The 23,206-nt window shown below is 37.9% G+C and overlaps 1 protein-coding gene across 1 annotated transcript; it reads right to left on the bottom strand.

The window, feature by feature from the left end:
* Nucleotides 1–1,139: 1,139 nt before the first annotated feature.
* On the bottom strand, nt 1,140–18,013 carry grk1b (G protein-coupled receptor kinase 1 b). Its single transcript, XM_016480615.1, has 9 exons — nt 17,766–18,013; nt 15,150–15,607; nt 14,838–15,080; nt 13,509–13,636; nt 10,462–10,619; nt 10,282–10,365; nt 2,329–2,453; nt 1,951–2,152; nt 1,140–1,444 (listed from the first exon to the last, which is right to left on the bottom strand). Exons 2-9 carry the CDS (start codon nt 15,603–15,605, stop codon nt 1,161–1,163), a joined length of 1,680 nt encoding a protein of 559 aa, XP_016336101.1. The 5' UTR covers nt 15,606–15,607; nt 17,766–18,013; the 3' UTR covers nt 1,140–1,160.
* Nucleotides 18,014–23,206: the final 5,193 nt, after the last annotated feature.

Genomic DNA, 23,206 nt, shown 5'->3' with positions numbered 1-23,206 from the left:
GTGTGTTATCCTTGTGAACAAATTTGTTGTGAGTGATGTTAATAAATGTCACTAATGATGGTTACTTCTCCTTTCAGATCTTGTCCTCTGGTCTTTCACATGGCTTAAAAGGGAAGTAGGTCGTCACACCAAATGGACTGTTGAATATTTAGTGACATACTGTAGATGCTGGACATAAGATAATGCAGTATTACTTTGATTTTAAAGATTATTTGATTATCTGTTTGATCCTAAATAAATTTAGCTAATTTCTAGAAGCATTGTAACACATAATGAAGTTACCTGCAGAGGTTTTTGGATGATGTTACTCGTATATTATATTATATTATATTATATTATATTATATTATATTATATTATATTACATTGATTTGTATTGTATTGTATTGAATTGTATTGTATTGTATTGTATCATATTGTTGAGTTATACAAAGATTGCTGTAAGAAAAAAAAAAAAGCATGAATTTCCATGTCTCGCTTTAGCTTTAAACAACTGAAAACTCCCAGTTCAACATTTCAGCAAGGCAGCTGATTCCAGACTGACCATAAAAGCACAAGACTCTACTTTCCTACATAAAAATATTTTATTGTTATAGTCAAGCTTAACGAGACTGCTACACAACCAAATGTATTATAAATCCAAAAAAATCAATGTGTTGACAAACAGTAAACAGAATATCTTTTAAAATATCTAGAAAAATATATTTTAACCATAAAAGTAAACAAGGATCTCACTTCCTCTATGACATGTATGCTGATTTGTGTTACTTTTTCAGTTCCTTCATTTTCCATTTACTAGGTTTAATTCCTCTTTTTATGCTAACATCCTCCATGACCAAAAATTCCCTCTTGAAACTGTAAATGGACAAACACAGATAACATTATGTTACTTCATGTATATTACAATAATTCAGCTATCAGAACAACTAAAAATAAAAATCATAATTTTTACAGAATGTCAGAACTTGGGGTGATTTGCTTACTATGTATTAATTGATTTAAGAAAAACATTTATTCCAGTACATACATATGGAGACCTTCTGAGTTACACTATCTTTCTTCACACTGAGCACATAATTCATGCCTTTGTTGTTCACCATGAATCATTTCCTGTGCACCCACCATTTTCTTTTCTTTTCTTTTTTCTTTTTCATTTCTAGTTCACAGTAGAACACATCCCCCTCCTTTTGCTTCCACATAGTTGGGATCCAGATCATTCGGCAGTTTTCCATTTTGTCCCCAGACGTTAAGCTCCCCAAACACACCTGTCTCAATCATCTCCTCCTGCCATGGAATTGGTACGTTCCCAGTTGCAAACTCATTGTAGAATTCATTGTCTTTGTTGTCAATCACAACACCTTTGATGGTGCTGAATGCTCCCACATCATCAATGTCTTTGGCATAGACCATCTTAGCATCTGGGACAAAAGGAGGAGGAAGCATACCTGTGCAAAATAAGAAAAGAAAAGATTTTTTAAAGATGTAAAACTTCAAAAAAAAAAATTATAATACCTAAAAAAGGGGAGTACCATTGTGCAATGATGGTATCAGATGATACTTTGATACATATCTTTGTTCTTTATGAGTACTAAATTCAGTTACACTTTATTTTAAGATGCCCTTATTACAGTGTAATTTTATATTTAGGTACTGTGTAATAATAAATAACAACATGTACTTGCTATAGGGTTAGGGTTAGACTTAGGGTTTGGTTTAGTACCATAACTTACTGTTATTACCCCAGTAAGTACATGTAACATGTAACAGGGACACTGTAAAGCTAAGTGTTACCCCATATTCATATACCATTATATTTACATATATGGCACTTCAAAGAAAACTATTTACAAAAAAAAAAAAAAAATTTAAAATAACTTTTCAATACCATTTAAGGAGTTTAAGTAGTTTATGATGCATATCCTTCACTAACTATAACTCTAATGGACCATACCAGCCTCTAATCTCCCCCAGTTGAGCTCTTTAAAGAAGGACTGGTTCTTCAGTTCAGCACACTCATTGTTCTTGAAGCCAAGTCTCTTCTCTGGATCTTTCTCGATCAGTCCTTCACAGAGGTCTTTAAGCTCTTGGCTGAAGGTTGGGGGGTATGAGACTGGGTCATTCAGGATGCGCCGTGTCACTTCATTGTTGTCCACCTGTGATACAGAAAAAGAGCAGATGTAGTTGAACAAAGATGAGTGAGGATGCCTCAAATTGCTGTCATTTGATTTCTCTCATTGACAATCAATAACTTCTGATTTGTCACTGCAAATCACTGTCAGTGTGAAAGCCCCTTAACAGAGAGCCAAAGTGTTCACAGGAGTATGTCTACCTGCTCTCCACGACACCTGAAAGGTCCCTTGGCGGCAACCATCTCATATAGAGTGACCCCAAGAGTGAAGTAGTCTACAGTGTAGTCATACTCTTTCTTCTGTAGCAGTTCTGGAGCCATGAAACCTGTGGAGGAGACATATATGTTACTTACATCTAACCAGGGCCTTTTGCGATGCTGGCTTAAAAATATGTTTTTCTCTTGTTTATTTTCCAGGAACAGAAATATAAAGAATAGATGTGTCCTTGTCTTCTTTTCCTAGACTTTTGATCCATTTTGTAAATTTGACATCACCAATTAAACTTCTGATGCTGTCCACCACCAATTTTTGAAAGCCATTTTTAACATATATTGTTACATCCAGACTACCATGTGACCTGTGTGACCATACATCTGACCTGTGCTCTCATAAATTTAACATATATATATATATATATATATATATGTACCGAAGCTGCATCAGCGTCGCCCTGGAAACAAGCGAGGAACACCTGGCCGTCCTCATCACAGGCTGATCGGTCACAGCTGCAGCTCATCAGGCGGCGGCCACATAAGCCACGCAAGCCCTGCCATCTGGGAGACTTCTCCATGAGACTGAGCACTAACTCGCCCTCTCATTTCTCCCACAGACAGCAGCGTGTGACCGACCAGCCCCACAGGAGCACTGCACGGACCCTCTGCACTGGGAAGACGGAAGAGAGCACTCACGGCACCGGAGCACCTACCTGGACCTTTCTCCCTACCACCCACCACACCAATAAATCCACTCTCCAGGGTATTGATTAAGATTTCCTTATCGTGTGATTCTTCACCCCATTACACTGGTGGAGAATGTTGGCAAATCAGTGAAGAATCACCGACAAGCGATCTTCTTCACCTCACCTTTTTTCCATCTCTGATCCCGTGGTTGTTGACGTCAACCCCCACCTCTCGGCTGCCCAGAAGAGGGAGCTGCAGCACCTGGTCGGTCAGTTCTCTGATGTGTTCTCCTCTCTTCCCGGGCGGACCAACGTCCTGCAGCACGACATCCGGACGCCACCAGGGGTCGTCGTCAGGCAACGGCCCTACCGCATCCCTGAGGCTCGTCGGCGAGCTATAGAGGAAGAGATCCAACAAATGCTGAAGTTGGGGGTGATAGAACCATCACGCAGCCCGTGGTCAAGCCCAATCGTGATGGTTCCGAAGCAGGACGGCACCCTCCGTTTCTGCAACGACTTCCGTCGCCTCAACGAGGTTTCCGAGTTCGACGGATACCCCATGCGCGGGTGGATGAGCTATTGGACCGGCTGGGAAGGGCCCGGTATATTTCTACGTTGGACCTCACCAAAGGCTACTGGCAGGTACCCCTCTCTGAGGATGCTAAACCTAAGACTTTTCTCTACCCCTAGTGGCCACTGGCAGTACCGGACCCTTCCTTTTGGCCTCCACGGGGCACCCGCCACGTTCCAGCGGATGATGGACATCCTGTTGCGGCCCCATCAGTCCTACGCCGCGGCCTATCTGGACGACGTCGTGATCCACTCCGAGGCATGGGAAGACCACCTGGACCGGTTACAGAGGGTGCTCTCGGAGCTCCGGAGGGCGGGACTCACCGCCAACCCTCGGAAATGCCACCTTGCCCTCTCCGAGGCGAAGTACCTGGGGTTCCAGGTGGGACAGGGTCTCATTCGGCCGCAGGAGAAGAAGGTGGAGGCGGTACGCTCCACTCCGAGACCCGAAACCAAGACCCAGGTACGAGCCTTTTTAGGGTTGGCGGGGTATTATCGCTGCTTCATCCCCAACTTCTCCTATTTAGCCGCCTCCCTGACAGACTTGACCAGGAAGGGGCAGCTTTCGCAGCAGCGTGTGACCGACCAGCCCCACAGGAGCACTGCACGGACCCTCTGCACTGGGAAGACGGAAGAGAGCACTCACGGCACCGGAGCACCTACCTGGACCTTTCTCCCTACCACCCACCACACCAATAAATCCACCCTCCGGGGTATTGATTAAGATTTCCCTGTCGTGTGATTCTTCACCCTGTTACAATATATATACTGTATATATATCATATATTTAATCATATCTATTTAATATAATTTATTTTTTTGGAGAATATAAATTCTAAATGGTCAGCATGAAAGGAATCATTAATATTGTCCACATATGTCATCAGACACATAAATATTTTCTTAATAATATTTAATGTTTCAGATGGTTAAAATTTAATTGAATATACAATTTTATTTACTTCAATTGTCTACTGAATGATGTTCAATGTAGAATGTCTGTGTATTTCTTGTTATTAATCTGTTTTGTGCCATGCATAATTATATATTTTTTATCAGTTTTGAAGCACTATTTTAATAAATTTTACAGCTACATACATACTGTACACATCTATTACATCACTATAGTACTATATGCTGTGCTGTGAATTTTCTGATTTGATTCAGTTCTGTTCAGTCCTACAATGTCCTTCATCGCAGTCTTCTGACTGATGCCCCATGGCGAGTGCTGCCTCCTCCTATGCACCTATGGCTTCTCCTACACTGCAGTCATATTAGTGGTCTAATTAGAATTTAGGATTTGGTCTTGCTTCTTGACTTGTGTCCTGAGCTGCCCACTTCGAGAACTGTCCTACAGGCAATTGTCTCTTAAACCGATGATCGTATTGTATATACATTTATGAGTTTGGCAGAAGCTGCTTTTACTCAAAGCACCGTGTGGGTCAGTAAGCAACCATCTAGAAATCCCAAAGCATTGTGATAAAAAACACTCAGAACACTTTAGCAACCACCCAGAAATCTCTTGCATTAGCATAGCATTTTGCATGAATAAGTGACACATTTTCTTTCAAAAAAAATAGGAAGTAATTTACATAAGTACATTTATATGTGCACAAGCAAGCATGTTCATATGCACTATAGCTGATATGCAGTGGGTTCAATTTATTTATTTATTTTTTAATAAATCAAGTAAAGTTTCAGCACTGTGTCAGTGAGTGTAGGTATAACAGGATGTTAACTATTTAACTGACTTGATTAACTTGACCTCAAAGCCATGACAAATTGTTTCTGTGACTGCTTTACTTGAACTTGAAGTAATTCTACCTATAAACACATTAATAAGTTGTAAACTTTGACTTGACTGCACAGACACTATTAGATGAGAACTAAACTGAGCTGGGTGATGACATTACTGTTTTCTCCAGAGCTGCTATATAGATGAACTGGAGTCATTCCTTAATTGATGAATTTTACACAGTTATTGAACCAAATTGAATCAACACTGAACTGATTTCAACTGAATACTGACTGTTTACTATTGTCTTTTACTATTGAGTTGCTTTACAGTAGAATCAAATTCTGTTTACTAGATCACCGAATCATTATTTTCCTGTTTATCACTGTAAAGTTGCTTTGTTTTACGGTTGGTTTTGGATGTTGGTGTACGTTCCTGTTTTCATGTCTTTTATTTTGTAGTTTTGCCACAGTCATGCTCTGTTAGTCATGTGATTCCCTGTTCCTTCATGTGTCATGCTTTCATTGGTTTATTGTTTTGTCATGTGGTCTTTTGTTCTGCCTTCTGTTTGGTTCTTGTTCCTCTGCTCATCTCTGTCATTGGTTGGTTCATGAGTTCACACGTACATGAAATAATTTATGCGTATTTTGCGTGGGAGGGCTCCAAGCCTGGAATTGGCCCGAACCCAGAACCCTGCAATCCTACAGTACCCACCACACTAGGGCTGCACGATAAATCGCATGCGATGCGGCCATGATGTGACGAGGCTCTGGCATGGTGGCCATGATGTGGAGAGGCTTTGGCATGGCAGCCATGTTGGGTCGAGGCTCTGGAGTGGTGGCCATGACGGGACGAGGCTCTGATGTGGCGGCCATCTTGGCTGATGACTCACACCGTGTCTACACCAGATGCGACAGTTGTCGTGTCACGCCACGCTGCGCCGCAACAGCTAAAGTCTGTCTACACCGGATGCGACAAAGCAACCGTTGAAAATCATTTGAAATTTGTGTCAAATACGTCATAAATAGAATGCGGCAGCAGTTTACTGTCTGGGATTTGTCGTGTCGCGCCGAGCCGCTCGCGTCCAGTGTAGACACGGTGTGAGTCATCAGCCAAGATGGCCGCCACATCAGAGCCTCGTCACACCGTGGCCACCACACCAGAGCCTCGACCCAATATGGCCGCCACTCCAGAGCCTCGACCCATCATGGCCACCACACCAGAGCCTCGTTACGCCATGGCCGCCATGCAAGTTTCCCCTAAGGATTTTTTTGGGTGGGACTATAGAACACAAGCTCCTGCGTATGCAGAGCTTGGGCCAAGACAGATAAAACTAATGGCCAGTGTAATGGATCCACCAATGATGTCAGTGTGATCAGCTGGCACTCCGGTGGCCTCAACGCTCTCAAACCCTGTGGCCCCAGTGCTGTCCAACCCAGTGGTCCTCCCTCCGTCAGCTGTACTGTACCATCATGAGCTCTAGTCCATGAGTCCGCTCCAGAGCTTGCTCCAGTCCATGAGTCCGCTCCAGAGCCTGTTCCAGTCCATGAGTCCGCTCCAGAGCTTGCTCCAGTCCATGAGTCCGCTCCAGAGCCTGTTCCAGTCCATGAGTCCGCTCCAGAGCTTGCTCCAGTCCATGAGTCCGCTCCAGAGCCTGTTCCAGTCCATGAGTCCGCTCCAGAGCTTGCTCCAGTCCACGAGTCCGCTCCAGACTACGAGTCTGCTCCAGAGCCTGTTCCAGTCCACGAGTCCTCTCCAGAGCCTGGTCCAGTCCATGAGTCCGCTCCAGAGCCCTCTCCAGTCCATGAGTCTGCTCCAGAGCCTGCTCCAGTCTACGAGTCTGCTCCAGACCATGAGTCCGCTCCAGAGCCGGTTCCAGTCCATGAGTCCACTCCAGAGCCTGCTCCAGTCTATGAGTCTGCTTCAGAGCACTCTCCAGTTCATGAATCCGCTCCAGAGCTCGCTCAAGGCCCAGAACTCAGTCCTGTGTTGGCGCCAGCCTGTGAGTTTCCTGTTTGTCCTGTTTTGACCATGGTGGTCACACGTGAACATGTCAGGGCTAAAGAGGCTGTCTCTGAACTCACAGTTTGCCCTGTCACGGCCAAGGAGGCCATCTCTGAGCTCTCAGCATGTCCGATTTTTAAATGACTTTTATGCTCACCAATGCTGCATTTATGTGATCAAAATACAATAAAAACCCTATCATATTGCGAAATAGTATTACAATTTAAAATAACTGTTTTCTATGGCAATACATTGTAAAATGTTATTTATTTCTGTGATGCAAAAACTGATTTTTCAGCGTCATTAGTCTTCAGTCTTCAGTGTCACGTGATCCTTCAGAAATCATTCTAATATGCTGATTTGCTCCTGGAGAAACATTTCTTATTATCAGTGTTGAAAACAGTTGTGCTACTTAATATTTATGCAGAAACCATGATATACTACCATTCAAATATTTGGGGTGTGTGTGTGTTTTCAATAGAAATTGATGCTTTAATTCAACAAATATACATTAAATTGATAAAAAAGTTACAGTAAAAACATTTACAGTATAATATTCTATTTCAAATGAATGCTCAAATAAAAGTTATTTTGAACTTTCTATTCATCAAAAAAATCCTGAAAAATGTTTCCACAAAATACTGTATTAAGCAACAAAAACTGTTTGTAACATTGATAATAATAAGAAAGATTATCAATAACTAAGCACCAGTGTTGTGCAAGTTACTTCCAAACTGTAATACATTATAGATTACTTGTTACTGTTATTTAAAAGTAATTCCTTACCTTACAATATTACTGTCTCAGAATTGTAATGTGTTACATGACTCCTGTATTACTTTTGAGTTACTTTCACTAAAATAACTACAGAAGTAGAACTTAACATTCTAAAATGACAAAATGTACTGCAGAGCATTTTACATCTAGTAGAGGGCGATATGGTGTATAATAATGACTGTGGGCTATCCAGGCTACTAACAATATAGCTTATAATTGGCAATGTGAAGGCTCAAGACAATGCAAGAAAGGATGACAGCCAGAATCACAAACGATCCAAGTCTGTTAAAAGTATGGTAGAGGTAAAGTGATTATCTGGCAATATCTGTGAATAGCTTGGGTCTATTCATATTAGACACAACAGGACTATATGTAAACTCTAAAGCCATGACAAGATGCGCATACGTCCATCTCGCGAATGTACAGTCTTCTGCCATCTTCACCCATTAGCCGCTTTTCCACTGGCCAGTGCGAGCCGGGGCTTACAGCGAGCCCGGCGGGGCTAATAGCCTCGGACCTCGAGCACAGACGGAGGCCGAAATCATGCCGCATTTCCACTGTCGGGCCAGTAGCCGATGTGTCCAGCGCATTTTATGGAGGACTGTTTCCTGATCCTGGTAGAGTAGACTACAATGCTGGCTGTTCTGACTAACAGATTGTAAGTACGTTTTTTATATTTAAAGAATTTGCCACTGACGATTCAAACCCGAGTTCTGAGCAATGTAGAGTAGCGTTTGTAGTTTGTCATTTCTCCGACCAGAAATGCAGACATGGTTTTATGTTTACGCGGCGCGATGCAACTCACTGCGTAAAAAGACAGTATAAGTGCAGCATCATATGACCCATTTAATATCTCGCGGTCTTGCTGTTTTTTTCTTTTCTTTGAACAATTCAATTTTGGGCTAAAAGTGTGTTGTAACGCAAGCGTTACTGAACATGTACCGAGTAAAATATTACTGAAAATTGATTAGTAATGCCTTACACTACTGCGTTACAGCAAAAAGTAATCCGTTACTGTAATGCATTAATTTTGTAACGCGTTACTCCCAACACTGCTAAGCACCAATAATAAATGAGCAGCAAATTAGCATATTAGAATGATTTCTGAAAGATCATGTGACACTGAAGACTGGAGTAATAATGCTGAAAATTTAGCCTTAGAGAAATACATTACATTTTAAATATATTAAATGAGAAAAAAGTTATTTCAAATTATAATAATATTTCACAATATTCCTGTATTACTGTATACATTTGATCAAATAAATGCAGCCTTGGTGAGCATGAGACTTCCTTAAAAACATTTAAAAATCATAATATTTTTTAATTTTTGACAAGTACTGTAAACACAATTGGTCAGCACAAAGGTAAACACAGATATGATTATAATAATTGAAGTGTATGGACAATCATAAATTAAATGAGCATTTCCTCTTTTTTTAAACTCAGAATGGGACTTCAAATGTTTAATTATTTTACTGTTATGAGGGGGCCCTTCACTTTTCTCCCTCAGTTTCAACACTCCATTCACACCCACATCACCCTGTAGCCCAAGATTGGTTGCCCACTGAAGCTAAGCATAGTTGAGCTTGGTCAGTACCTGGATGGGAGACCTCCTGGGAAAACTAGGTTGCTGCTGGAAGAGGTGTTAGTGAGATCAGCAGGGGGTGCTCACACTGTGGTCTGTGTGAGTACTAATACCCCAGTATAGTGACGGGGACACTATACTGTAAAAAGCACCATCCTTTGGATGAGACGTTAAACCGAGGTCCTGATTCTCTGTGGTCATTAAAAATGCCATGGCACATCTCGAAAAGAGTAGGGGTGTATCCCCGGTGTCCTGGCCAAACTCTCTCCACTGGCCCTTGTCAATCATGGTCTCCTAATAACCCCCATCCATTGAATTGGCTCTTTCTCTCTCTCCTCTCAACCTATAGCTGGTGTGTGGTGAGCACACTGGCGCCGTTGTACTGTGGCTGCCGTCGGATCATCCAGGTGGATACTGCACACTGGTGGTGGTTGAGGAGAGATCCCATGATATGATTGTAATGCACTTTGGGTGTACAGCGATACACAATAAAGCACTATATAAATGATTAATTAATTAATTCATTCATTCATGCAAGCAAAGACACTATTTTAGAATAAATGACATGAAAAGGCTCTGACCTGGGGTCCCAGCATATCCCTGTGTTTTATCTTTTCCTGGTGGTAATTCAACAGCCAACCCCAGATCAGAGAGACGCACATGTCCTAAAATAACAACAACAAAAACATTCAGAAACAGTGGAGTGTGAAGTGGGAAGGCAAGCAGTTAAGCAGTTAGGTGAGTTTCAGCGTGTTTCTTACCTATATCATCTAAGAGGACATTCTCTGGCTTGAGGTCTCTGTACACAAACCTGTGCTGGTGCAAATGCTCAAGTCCGCAGATGATCTGAGCCATGTAATAACAAGCTCTATTTTCATTAAAGCCTGGATTCTTCTCATCCACATTATACATATGGTATCTATAAATTCAGAGCAAGGAATGGAGTTTAAGAGTTTGGACAAACTATGGGTAAAAGAAGAATATGTAATATTTGCTAAATAGATTTTGACATTTCCAGAGGAGGAAAAGGTAAGTGGCTTTTTTCCATGCAACACTTGCTGACACAATGCTCAAAAGAGCCCAACCTCAAGTCTCTATGACATTGTGGTCCCAAGATACATGTGTCTAAACTAGCCATTAGCTAGTTAAAGCTATTTTGGGGGTCTTGCATCTTGATCAAATCATCTTAAAGTGTTCAGTCTCAGAACTTGTATTGAGGTGATGACTGCGTGGACACTGGAGCACATCTAACATTTAAATGTTATCCAAGAATATTAAACACACATGACCTTCTAAACCTTGTGAGATGAGCCCAGAGATAATGGGTTGTGACACAAACAGACACTACACCTCCAGAATATCATTGCTGCCGCTCAGATTATCTCCACAGATTATGCTGGATTAGGAGGAAAGCTGCTACAATTCTTACAGACACAAAGCAAGCATTCTTAATTAATGCACACACAATTGATTGCCAATTTTGTTTTCAGATTTTTGGGCTTATCAACATAAAATATATTATATGTTTTATATATGTGTATATATATGTTTTTCATATATTTTATGTTGGAAATTCATATATATTATATTAGAAATATTTAGCTTTTTTTAAGTGTTCCTGAAAGTGCCTTCAATTACTATGTAACATATATAATATAGGAATAGGCATTATTACCAAAATCCATATTACAAAATATTTAAATATTTAAAAAAAATTCAACTAAAATTAAATGATTAATTATAATTATTAAATGATTTAAAATGTTTTAAATAGTACATAATCATATTATGGCTATTTTTTCTTCTTGTGCCTTAAATACTTTAAAAACATAATGACATCTACATTATAGGCTGCATGAGGAACATTTGCAGCCATTATAAAATAAGCAATATGTGGACAGTTGCACACAATGTACATCAGTTGGTGCACTAAATTGCATTGTTAACAAAATACAGTTACAATGTACCTACAGGGGCACAACTGCATATTTGCTGAGGGGTGTGGAAGATCAGTATTGTCGCCCCCGTATGTTCTTATTTCTAGTATTTTTTATTTATTTGTCTCAAAATTATTTATATTTTTTCTATATTTTATATAAAACTAGAACATTTTATGTAAAACTCTCTTTTTTATATTCATAGAGATAATTCATGGAAAATGTGCCTGGAAGTGGAATAGAAGTTGCCTATAGTCCTTTTCACGTGTTTTGCTTTTGGATTTATATTTACACATTATAAAATCACTATTATAACATGTAAAAATCACTAAAAACATAAACAATTTCAGCACTTTTTTGTACTTATGTATGAATTAGCAACTCATCGGGTCTACATGAATCACACAAAAAAATGACCTATTTTTAATTCAAAACATTGATTTTTGGCAAAAGGTATAGTTTACATTCTTGTTAACAATCTCCTCAGTTTCTCTGAATATAAACTGAACCCCCATTCACAAACATAACACAATTTTTTTTTGAGCGACAGAAATAAAAGGAAATTAACTGATATTTTGGTCATTCACTTTGCCCTCTCAAGCAACAACATTAATTGTTGATTGACTTCATGACTTACAGTGAAAAAAGGGTAAGCTTAGGTCAAGCTACCAATCTTTGTTTGTTCACTTTATTTTAATGTATTGTTCTTTTTCCCTTTGTCTTTTTCTGTACCCACATGATAAAAAAATCAATTTGAACTTGTGTAAAATGCTAAAAAAATATATAAAATAAAATGTTTCCTTTTATTATTTTTGAAAAATAAGCTTTTGATTATGTATAGAATTTTTTTAAAGGAGATTTTCACAGAATGATTTTGGCAAAATGGCACCTCCCCTCGTGCGGCGGCCCCTATGCACTGCATATACTGCATACACAATTTTTGCGCCCCTGTGTAAGTAGTGTAGGTAGTTACACTCCCACTATAATCAACAAAACTGCCAACAAAAAACTGGAAACGCCCATATGAATTTGGAAAGTAGACGATAGTGTTCTGCTTGGTGTAAAATAAAGCTATGCTGTATATTTATCGCTGTGTAGACCCAGCCCTACCATAGTACACAAATATTTTAATCATTCAGTACAATGGTATATATCAAAGTACAATTTCAATGTATTTTGTAAGTGCAGTTGTACAAAGTTTGGTGAGATTCTACAATAAAAATCAATAAAAACTGAATGCAAATTCTGAATTCTGCTTCTGTTTATGGCATTTTACACACACACATACTGGTTTCTATTTTTTGTGGGGACATTCCATAGGCATAATGGTTTTTATACTTTACAAACTGCAATTTTTCTCACAGAAAACTTTCTGCTATTTCTGATTTTCAAAACATTTAATTCTGTATGATTTATAAGCTTGTTTCCTCATGGAGACCAAAAAATGTCCCCACAAGGTCAAAATTTGCTGGTATTGCTGACTTTTGGTCCCCATAATGTAGTGAATACCAGGTACACATATATACACATTTGTACAGGTATCTTTGTGAGGACATTCATTGACACAATGCAATAGACCCTTACTCTAACCATCACAACTAAGTGACTAACCCTAACCCTTACCCTAACCCAAACCTTAACCTAATTATAACCTTGACCATAAAACCAAGTCTTTACCATTAAACAGCCCTTTAAAGGGGGGCCTAAGGACCGGCCAAAATGTTCTCACTTTACTCTCTTGGTCATCACTGCTATGGTCTAAAACTCAAACTGGCTCTCAGAAAGATAGTTGTACAAGTACAGACATGTACACACAAACACTCACACACATAAACATACACATTATTCAAACAAAGAGATATAAGTAACACCTGAGGTCTCCACCATTCATGATGGTCATGACCAGGCAGAGGTCAATTTTGGTCTGGAAAGCATAGGCCAGGGTCACAATGAAACGACTGTGCACTTTAGCCAGGATGCGCTTCTCAATAATAGCACCCTACGAGAAATCAAGTAACAAGAAAAATTAAAACAGACAAAGGAAAATGAGGTAAAAGAAAAAGATTTGGAAAAACGGTTGCCACATTTAGTTATGCATGTAGGTAAAAAGTTATTTAAAAAAAGGGATGGGTACTAGAGGGTTGTTTTCAGGAGATTAACCATAAGGACTAGAACAGTTGCTATGGCTCCTTAAGACAAAGACCAACTGTACAATATCTTACATCATCAGCAAAAACTGACTCTTCCTAAAGTAATTTCTTTGAGAGGTATTTGTTAACCACATACCTTGCTTTTCCAGGATAACTGTATTTTTTTAATCCATCTAAAAGCTTCAGTATACAAATACAATCAGACTTTTTTTTTTTTTGTCTCAGAACGGGTCTGAAATCGGCCAATCATAAGCGAGAAAATTGGCGACAAGAATGGGATGAATTTCCAAGCAAGAAAGTGTAAGCAGTTCTCGGATGAGACTATAAACGTTAGCAAACGGTTAATTCCATTTACCCTGCTAATACCTTTCTAGGCATGTAGGTTAGCTCCTTGTGTTTCTCTAGTTTTCATTGCTTTTCTCCTTTCTTTTTTGAGGTGGACATTCCAAATGAAATCTATTTTTTTCTCTTCTTTTAACCCTTAAGGATTCCTCTTCTTTTTCCTTATCTCTCTGTCTGCTTCTCAGTTGCAGCTGAGCTGCTTTGTGGAGTATCAAGCAGAGCCTGCAAGCCTCTTTGCACTGAGCCAATACACTATGATTAGAGCTGCTTAATACCATGCTCTAAAGTTAATCTAATCTCATGTCTCAATGTGTCTCTTCCCCTTATTCCAAACTGCTCTTTTACCTACACTCTAAAAAAAAATGGTGCTATATATCATCGACTCCAAAGAACCGCTGAAGAACCGCTGAAGAACCATACAGGGGCTTAACAGGTTCTTTACACGGTAGTGGTGCTATATAGCACCTTAACCACTCCAAAGAACCGCTGAAGAACCGCTGAAGAACCTTATTTTTTTAGAGTGTACTATGTGGTAAAGGAGTGCCACCAAATTCACAAAAAAAGGGATTGCTCCACTTGTACAGTTTTGGGATAACCATATTAATCGGGATTTGAGGTCTGCAGTTAGGCCGCCTGTACCAAAGCTAAGTTTGGACACTGGATCAAGCCAAATAAGGTTTGCATTAAGCATTAAACTCTCTCCCTTACGTCATAACCTTTACGTTTCTTCAACCTCTTCTTGCTCAGTTTCTTGTTGGCATACATCTTCCCTGTCGCCTTCATTTGGCAAGCATGGACCTCACCAAATCCGCCTTTCCCAAGCACTCTGAAATCCATGAACCAATCTTCAGTAACAGGCTGGCTCTCCAGCCATTTAAACTGTACGTAACGCAAAAAGTACATGCTGTCCTTGAAGCCATTGAGTGCTTTAGCTTCCAGTTGGACAAGAAGCTGCTTTTCACTCAATTTTTTTTTCAATTTCAATTTAAGAGTGCTTTATTGGCATGACAAAAATTATACATGCTTTTCACTCTCTTTAAACAGGTCTCCTCGAATGTTCTTGTAGTCCTCTTTCACCCTGCTCACAGCTTTGTCCCCCAAGAAGTCGCAAAAGTTCTTGGAGGAAGACTCGTAGTATTTGTTGACCATCTTCTGTGCTTTCTTAGCTCGGTCATTTTCCTGGGCAACGTTGTAGTCTTCAATGTCTTTCCACAAATCTACAGAATTCTTGTGAGCAGGTTCGCTTTCAAGGTATTGCTGAAAGAGGCGCTTACCAATCGATTGGCGTACACACATACTGTCGAAGGAAGAATCCACCGTAGTCTTCATATGTTCACATTGTCTGATGTGTGGCAGGTTGAGCTTGGTGCGGTATTTTTTGTCACGCATAGTTGCTGCGGCAGCGCTGTCTATACTCCCGCGTGCTGACACATAGGCCGAGTTGGCCACCACAGTCTCCAAACCTCCCATATCCATGTCTGAGAAATTCAAAGATAAAGAGAGTTATTCTTCTATATATTGAGTGTAAATAATTTGCTTATTAGTGATATCTTTTAATTGTCTTTTATTTAGCTTTAGCATTAGCCTTACTGTTTTGAGGTCATGCCTACTTTCAAGGTAGCCTCAGGCTTTATGTCAAGTAGGGATCAACCACAAACTTAAGAGTTACTGACATCCAACAACTGTCTATTGACCTGTCCATGGGGTTAAGAACAAGGCTTGTATTCACAAATGCTTATCTGCTAAACGAGAAGTAATAATCTCCCTTTTATCTACTCAGAATTCTGTAAAGAAGCTACCCTTAAATGACTGTGCCAGGTTAAATGCAACAACAACCTCTGTGGCATGCTGCCATTTACCACAGAAAATAATTTGCACTTACAATGGAAGTTTAAAAAATGTGAATGAAGAAATATTAAACTAATATTGTTAACATTTTTTGTTAAAAAAACTTACATGAATAATTCAATAAAAAGTGTTTCTAAAGTTGTCTAAATTGGTTTTTAGAGGTGGGAATACATTTCTAGGTCAGTTCTTCTTGTAATGTGACCTGTTTCGTTCCATTTATTAATACAATGACTCCTCTAAAGTTTTTGTCACAAGTGCACTTCAAAATCTTGATGGAAGTACTAGGTCATCTGAGAATTTTTCCATGGTAATCAACATCATGCTGTCCATAGAGATGCAGTATTTAACTCAGAAAATTCATCTTTTATTCTTCATTGATACCATGGACAGCTGTATTGCACTGTACTACGTCATAACATTAAAAAAGCCTGCTTCCTGTTCACTTTAGGTGCTGGTAATCTATGATTCATTCTCACAGACAAAAGTGCTAAATAATAGGCCTGTTGCTCGGATTGGCTGAGTCTCAAAGACCTTGATACTTTCTCATCCAATTAATACTCACCATTAATGTTGTTGCCAAACTTTAAAGCTGTGAATGTAGAGCAAGCCTAAGCAGCATGAACTAGGTCTTCAGCTTAGCCTTAGTCTACATCTTATTTGCTAAAATACTGCTGTCGGGTTAAAGTAATTTCATTGACTCTCCCCTGCATGATGTGATATATGTTTTAGTTGATTGTGTATGACCTGACAAGTTGACTTTTTGTTTATACTGTTTATAAATGTTTACAATTTCAAAACAATATAATCAATTATGTGTTATAAATTCAGGATGGGATGTGCATCATGCAAAGACCTATGCCTTAAGTATGCCTGCTTACTTTACAAATCATTCCAATGGATATTCCATCATTTTCATTCCTGTCAAATAACTCCTTTGTACAAAAAGCAGAAAAAAATTGCAAAATGAATGGGCAAATTATTGTGTATTAGAGTTACATACAAATTAGGTAGAGACTTAAAATTGAGAATTAAAAATTCATATAATGTAAAAAGTAACTATTTATATGACTGTCCCATGCCAGAGGCCCTGACACATTCCTGACTGTTTCTAACCATTAAAGTCACACAATGTCATATTTAATTGTTAACTAATATTTATTACCACAAATATAATATATAGCTGTGACTCAGTACTGTCCTGCTGCATGGACAAGTTATTTCAAATTGTGTCTAAAATAACATTATTAGTATATATACTCTGACAGGAAAAATCCATAATGAACGACAGCAAAAATGTGATTTTATAAATAATATTTTATTATTATTATTATTAATAATAATAATAAGAATAATATTTATAATTAAATAATGTTGATTGTATTATAAGTTTAGGTAAAGGTATTGCATAAACACTTTGGGTATTTAGGGACAGCTCCCTATAAAAGTTAAGAGAGAATAATCTACTATTGCATGTTTCTGTGTCTATTTATATGTATGTTTCTTAGCTATTTATTATTAAAGGCCTTATTTACACATTTGGTAATGTCAGAATTTTTCAATCATTGTACAAAACACAAAAGAGAACATATACTTACACAGTGTAAAAACAAAACAAAACCCCGCAATTGAACTGTACAAGCAAAAAACCACCATGCATCTGCATAGTTTGAAATGTCTCTACCAATATTAAGACCAAGTCTTACAGCCACACCTGCTCAATATACACACACACAAACACAAAATATTTTCATCACTCTAATGTAAATAATTAGTCTTTAATGTCCCTACCTTTATTTTTGAAACTCTCCCTTTTGTAGAATCCCTGTGACAAAGAATTGTGGATTAAAAGCTCCAAAGGATGGGCCCCTTGGTTTCAAAACTCCACAGACCAGGTAAAACCCTCTCTCCTTCAGCAAGCATTGTAAAACTCAGACAAGTGCCTCCAGATAACATCATTCAGTGGCTTGCCTCATTCTTCCTCTCCCTCCCAAGTTTCACTCTCACTCTGAAAATAAGTGAGGCGGGTTAGGAGGAGTTTATAGTCCATCTGAAATTCAAACTGATAGTTCATTAGCCTATGTGGATTAGAATGGAAAGAGACTTGTCACAGTCTATTAGCGTAAGTCTGCTGTGGGTCAGATCAGTTATCAAAAGGGCACTGCAAGAGCAACAAGCTCCTGCTAAGAATGCATTACCTTCTGTCACTCCATCTTTATCTTGCTCTCTGTCAGAAATCAGCCATTCAGAATTAAAACTGTTTCATGCTGTTGTTCTTAATTTATATGTTTCTAACTTTTTTAACAAATACAAATTGTGCCAAGGTATGATTTATTAGTCATTTATCATGTTAGTAGTGATAAATTTAACATTTTAATTCACTATTTTATGGATGAGTTGGAGCAGATGTGAAGGAATTTCATTTTCATTTTACATGTTTTATGCATGTAATTTCATGGTCACATTATATTTTGTGAGAAAGTAAGTTATTTACTGGTTTCTCCATGGTGATGTACAGTGAACTTATTACAGTGACAGTTCCCCTTGAGTAACCTGAGGTTAAATACACACACACACACACACACACACACACACACACACACACGCACACGTTGGGTTTTCATGTTTTGTGGAGACTTCTCATAGATATAATGATTTTTCTGCTGTACAAACTATTTTATGCCCTAAACACAACCCTCACAGAAAACTTTTACACTTTAAAAAAAAAATTAGAAGCTCCACAAGGATTATAAAACAACAAGGTCAAAATTTTAAGGTTTTACTATACTTATGGAGACATACTGTAATGAAGGTTTATAAGCCAACAATGGCAAAAATGTAAGGTTTTACTATACTTGTGGAGACATACTGTAATGTAGGGTTTACCTGGACCACACGCACACATGCGTAGTTACCTTAATGAGGACATACTATAGGCTTCTGCTGTTTTATAAATATAACTATAACACAAATAGTGCAGGATGTGTTACACACAGGTTCCTATGCAATACACTTTATGCCCTCATTATTTGTATTGCTCTCAGTCAAAAATCCAAAACTCAGAATCAAAATTGTCACAAAATGCATATGAATATGATTGAAATTTATATATTTATTTTGTTGACAAATATATAAATATATATATGTGTACGGTATATATATATTACAAATATATTAAAAAGCCCTCAGTGAGCGATGGTTAGATTTAACTCTATATTTACAGCCTGTTAGGTTTCATTATGTTAGAAATCTAAATATGTTCAAATATGTTAGGTGTTTAACTATTACAGTAATTAGTTATTTTGCTGCCAAAACGGTTCTCAGCACTGACTCGCTGAGTCACGGACCCTTCAAGTGGTGTCCTATGGTGTCAAGCACCTAAACATTAGCAGCAGATCGGGCGTCCACGTGATGCAAGAGAAAACAGGACTCATCAGACCAGATGACCTTCTTCAACTGCTCCTAGGTCCAGTGTGCCCATTCTAGAAGGAAGATTGTTCAGTTGCTGGTACGCTCTAAGAAAAGTCTGTAAAAATACTGCTCAGTTTACTGTGTCAATATGAAGGATCTTTCTGTATTGATTTTTACAGGTGTTATATTTTGAATTATGCATTGCATTTTTGCTGTGTTTTAGGTTTTAAGGAAACCTTGGTAAGGAAGGAAACTGGTAATTTTCTGTCAGGACATTATAAATTTTTCTACGGATTTTTACATTTTTACAGTGTAGCCATAGTATTTGTAGCCATAGTATTTTATTTTACTATAATTTTTTTTTTTACTTATGGAAGTCAGTGGGTACCAGTTTGGTCAACACACCTTGGTTACCAACATTCTTCACAATATCTTCTTTCGTGTTTAACAGAAGAAAGAAAATCATACAGATTTGGAACAAACAATGATTATAGAATTTTCATTTTTAATAATAATAATAATAATAATAATAATAATAAATTTAATTTAAGGCACCTTTCAAATCACTCAAGGTCACCGTACATCAGGAGCAATAAATAAAACAGCAATAAATAGCAATATCAATGAACCATAAAAAAGAAAAAGAGCAGTTTCAACAACAAAAAAAAGTGTGTAGACAGTGATAAGCTATTCTGAATAAGTGAGTTTTGAGTTTAGCTTTGAATTGGGATAACGAATCTAAGTTTTTGAGTGAACTATGCATTTAAGATGGAAAAAACATATGCTAGAAGTGACGTGTAGTAACCCTTACTCAGAATTTGTGCTCTGCATGCATTTAACTCATCCAAATGCACACACAGCAGTGATCAATTAGGTGCCTTGCTCAAATGCACCTCAGTTGGGGGTATTGAAGGTGGAAGAGAGCACTGTTCATTCCTACAACCTTCATTTCCTGCCAGTACTGAGAATCAAACCCACAACCTTCAGGTTATATATCAAACACTCAAACCATAAATGTGACTGCCTAATGGTCAGATTGGCCTTTAAATGAGAAGGCTACTATCAAACAACTCAACCAGGTTCCTAACTTTATATTCTTAGTCATCATCTTAGACTTGACGGAACATTCTAGGTTATTGCATGTGAAGGTTTTTGGTCCAATAATTACAATTTAGCAATAGAAAGTTACTAGTTATCCAATTTTTAATATCAACTATGCATTCCATTAGTTTTGCAGTTGTGTGTTTTGTCAGGCCTCAAAGAAATATAGAGCTGAGTATCATCAGTATCATCAGCAAAACACTGAAAACCAACTCAGTGTTTCTTAATTATAAGATCAAAATGTACTCCTACAAAGTGATAATGGTCAGAAACAAATTGAACCATGCCATTGCAATTCCACCAGTGGATTTTTTTAAACATAATTTTCGAGCCTGTCCTAAAGAATATTGTGGTTGATACTATCAAAGGCAATAAAATGCCGAATACAAGCACAGCATCAGTTTCTGACTTAGCTGATGCTTGTGTCTGAATGGGAGTGAATCCTTACACAGACTTACACAGCAGAGTGGAAGCTGGGAAACACCAACAATGGGAAGAATTAATGCTGGGAGAGTTTTGAAATGAAATCTTTTGCAATCACATATATGTGCTGTGCTCAGGGTACTGTTGGCCATATGGTGTAACACAGAGTAGTCTAACTAGCTACATAACCCATAAATATACCTTAATTTTGGCGTCCTCTTCTATATTTCTAAACAAGAATTATTCAGGTCAAGCTAATTTTCAAGTTATCAGGTTAACCCAGCGAATACCTGTAGAGGTACTAGCAGGTACGACCGGATTTAGCACATGTTCTTTAAGAGGTTCAGAGGTGGGAACTATCTTATTGTGGAGATTGAGAGCAGGGTGCTAAACGAGAGACATGAGGAGAGAGACAGGGGAAGATAAAGTGGGATAATTAGGCCAATTGAGGTTTGACCTGTGACATGGCATCTGTTCCGGAAAACTAAAATAATGACTTCATGTCTTTGTAGTGCATCTGGATGTTCCATCAGTTTATTAGCAACAGCAAAAGCTCACAATCCTAAAAAAAAAAAATTCTGAACCTTTGGCCAGAGTGAACAGGGTCTAACTGTGAATGTGTAGGCAGGCTGTAAGAACATTGTTTGGTGTAGAGTGTTTGATGCTTGGCCTTATAATTTGGCTAAAACTGTCTAATAGATCAAATAGACTAAGGACATGCGCATAAGCGCCTCCTTCGTAAGCAGACGATGGTGCTACTGTATTCTGCATAATACAGAAGATCTATCTAATCATTTTTTTAAGTTGACTTTAAAACCTTTGTAGGTTATGTAATACATTGTCATGTTTGACATTTCATATATCTTATTAGGGTAACATTAAACTCACACAGGTGTGAATTTGAAATAATTTCACTACTTTGAGTGAATGTTGTCATTTTGTCAACATTCGCAATTTATAATAGAATTATATTTAATTAGCAATTAAATAGCAATTTATAATAGAATTATTCTATTAGATGTTTCTTCATTTTATACTTCTCTAATATAAATGCTTTGAACAAAAATGTTTTCTTGGTACGTTGTTTTACTAATGTCCTCAAACTCACCTTCAGTGTCATTAGTCTTTTGTAAAATCCCCTTAACTAACAAAAGTCAGTTCCTTAATTCAACTTCCAGGAAGTGACAGATTTTTTGGATTGAAACAACAGCCCAAAAATATTTAAATATAAGCAACGGATCTGATGTTCTATGTATTTAGTGGGTTTGTGTCACTATAAAACACTTTTATGTTTGATAAAACTGGTATTTTCAGAATCAGAATTTTAAAAGTTGATGACTTTGATGTTGACACTGTCATGTATTTTCCCCAATATAGATTTCACAATACTCATTTAGTCTTTTTGTCATTTTATATGTTAGAGGGCTCAGAAGCTACAACAGAAATGGCCCTGTTTCTGCAAAATATTTTTATATAAACAAAAATATTTTTGTTTATGGACGTATGTGTATGCATGGTAAAGGCAGGTTGAAACAGAAGGAGACTGCCACTTACAATATAAGACGTGTCAAAACAATTATGTTGGGAAGTTCTAATTAAATATGATGAGAAAGGCAAAGGCTTGTGTTTTATGTTTCATTACTATGCTCTTGCCAAATTCATGTCAGATTTTATGTGCAGGAAGTATGTTTCATTTCCACATTATGTTTTATGAACTGAATCCTGATGATGTCTCCTATCCACATAAGGGACAGGACTGCCTGGTGAGTGGCAGACAGGTGAGTGTTTAGAAGATGGAAACAGGTATGAAAATGTTGTCTGTGTACAGTGTTACTCTCCTACTGTTAACTGCCCCTCTCCAATATAGCACTTGGAATTCCAGTTAAGTGATTTGTTAAGACAATTCATGTTATCTATTATTTATTTGTTCTAAGCAGTTAACCTTTGCCTCAGTTGCAGCTCTGCTGCACACACTGGGCTTCTCTAAACCAGCTTAATTAAATTAATCCTTGGAACTATTATAACATATGCCTTAATATAAAAATGTCATATTTTTAATCATAAATGTGGTCAAATGTGTCCAAACATTTATACAAGTATACAATAATACCCTTCATGTTTATCTAAATATAAGCATTATATGCATTTTTAGCATCATCAATATACATTTAGATATTGTGTAATGGCGCTAAATAATTGCTTCTCCTTCACAGAAATATAACATTGTCAAATAAATTCACTCAAATTCATACATTATCCCATAATTTCAAGTTGATATTTTGTTATACGCCACTAGA

This window comes from Sinocyclocheilus anshuiensis, unplaced genomic scaffold, assembly GCF_001515605.1.
Source record: "Sinocyclocheilus anshuiensis isolate Anshui unplaced genomic scaffold, SAMN03320099.WGS_v1.1 scaffold29, whole genome shotgun sequence".
Lineage (NCBI taxonomy): Eukaryota > Metazoa > Chordata > Actinopteri > Cypriniformes > Cyprinidae > Sinocyclocheilus > Sinocyclocheilus anshuiensis.
The sequence above is the reverse complement of the archived record's forward strand: the minus strand, read 5'-3'. Positions and strand labels throughout refer to the sequence as shown.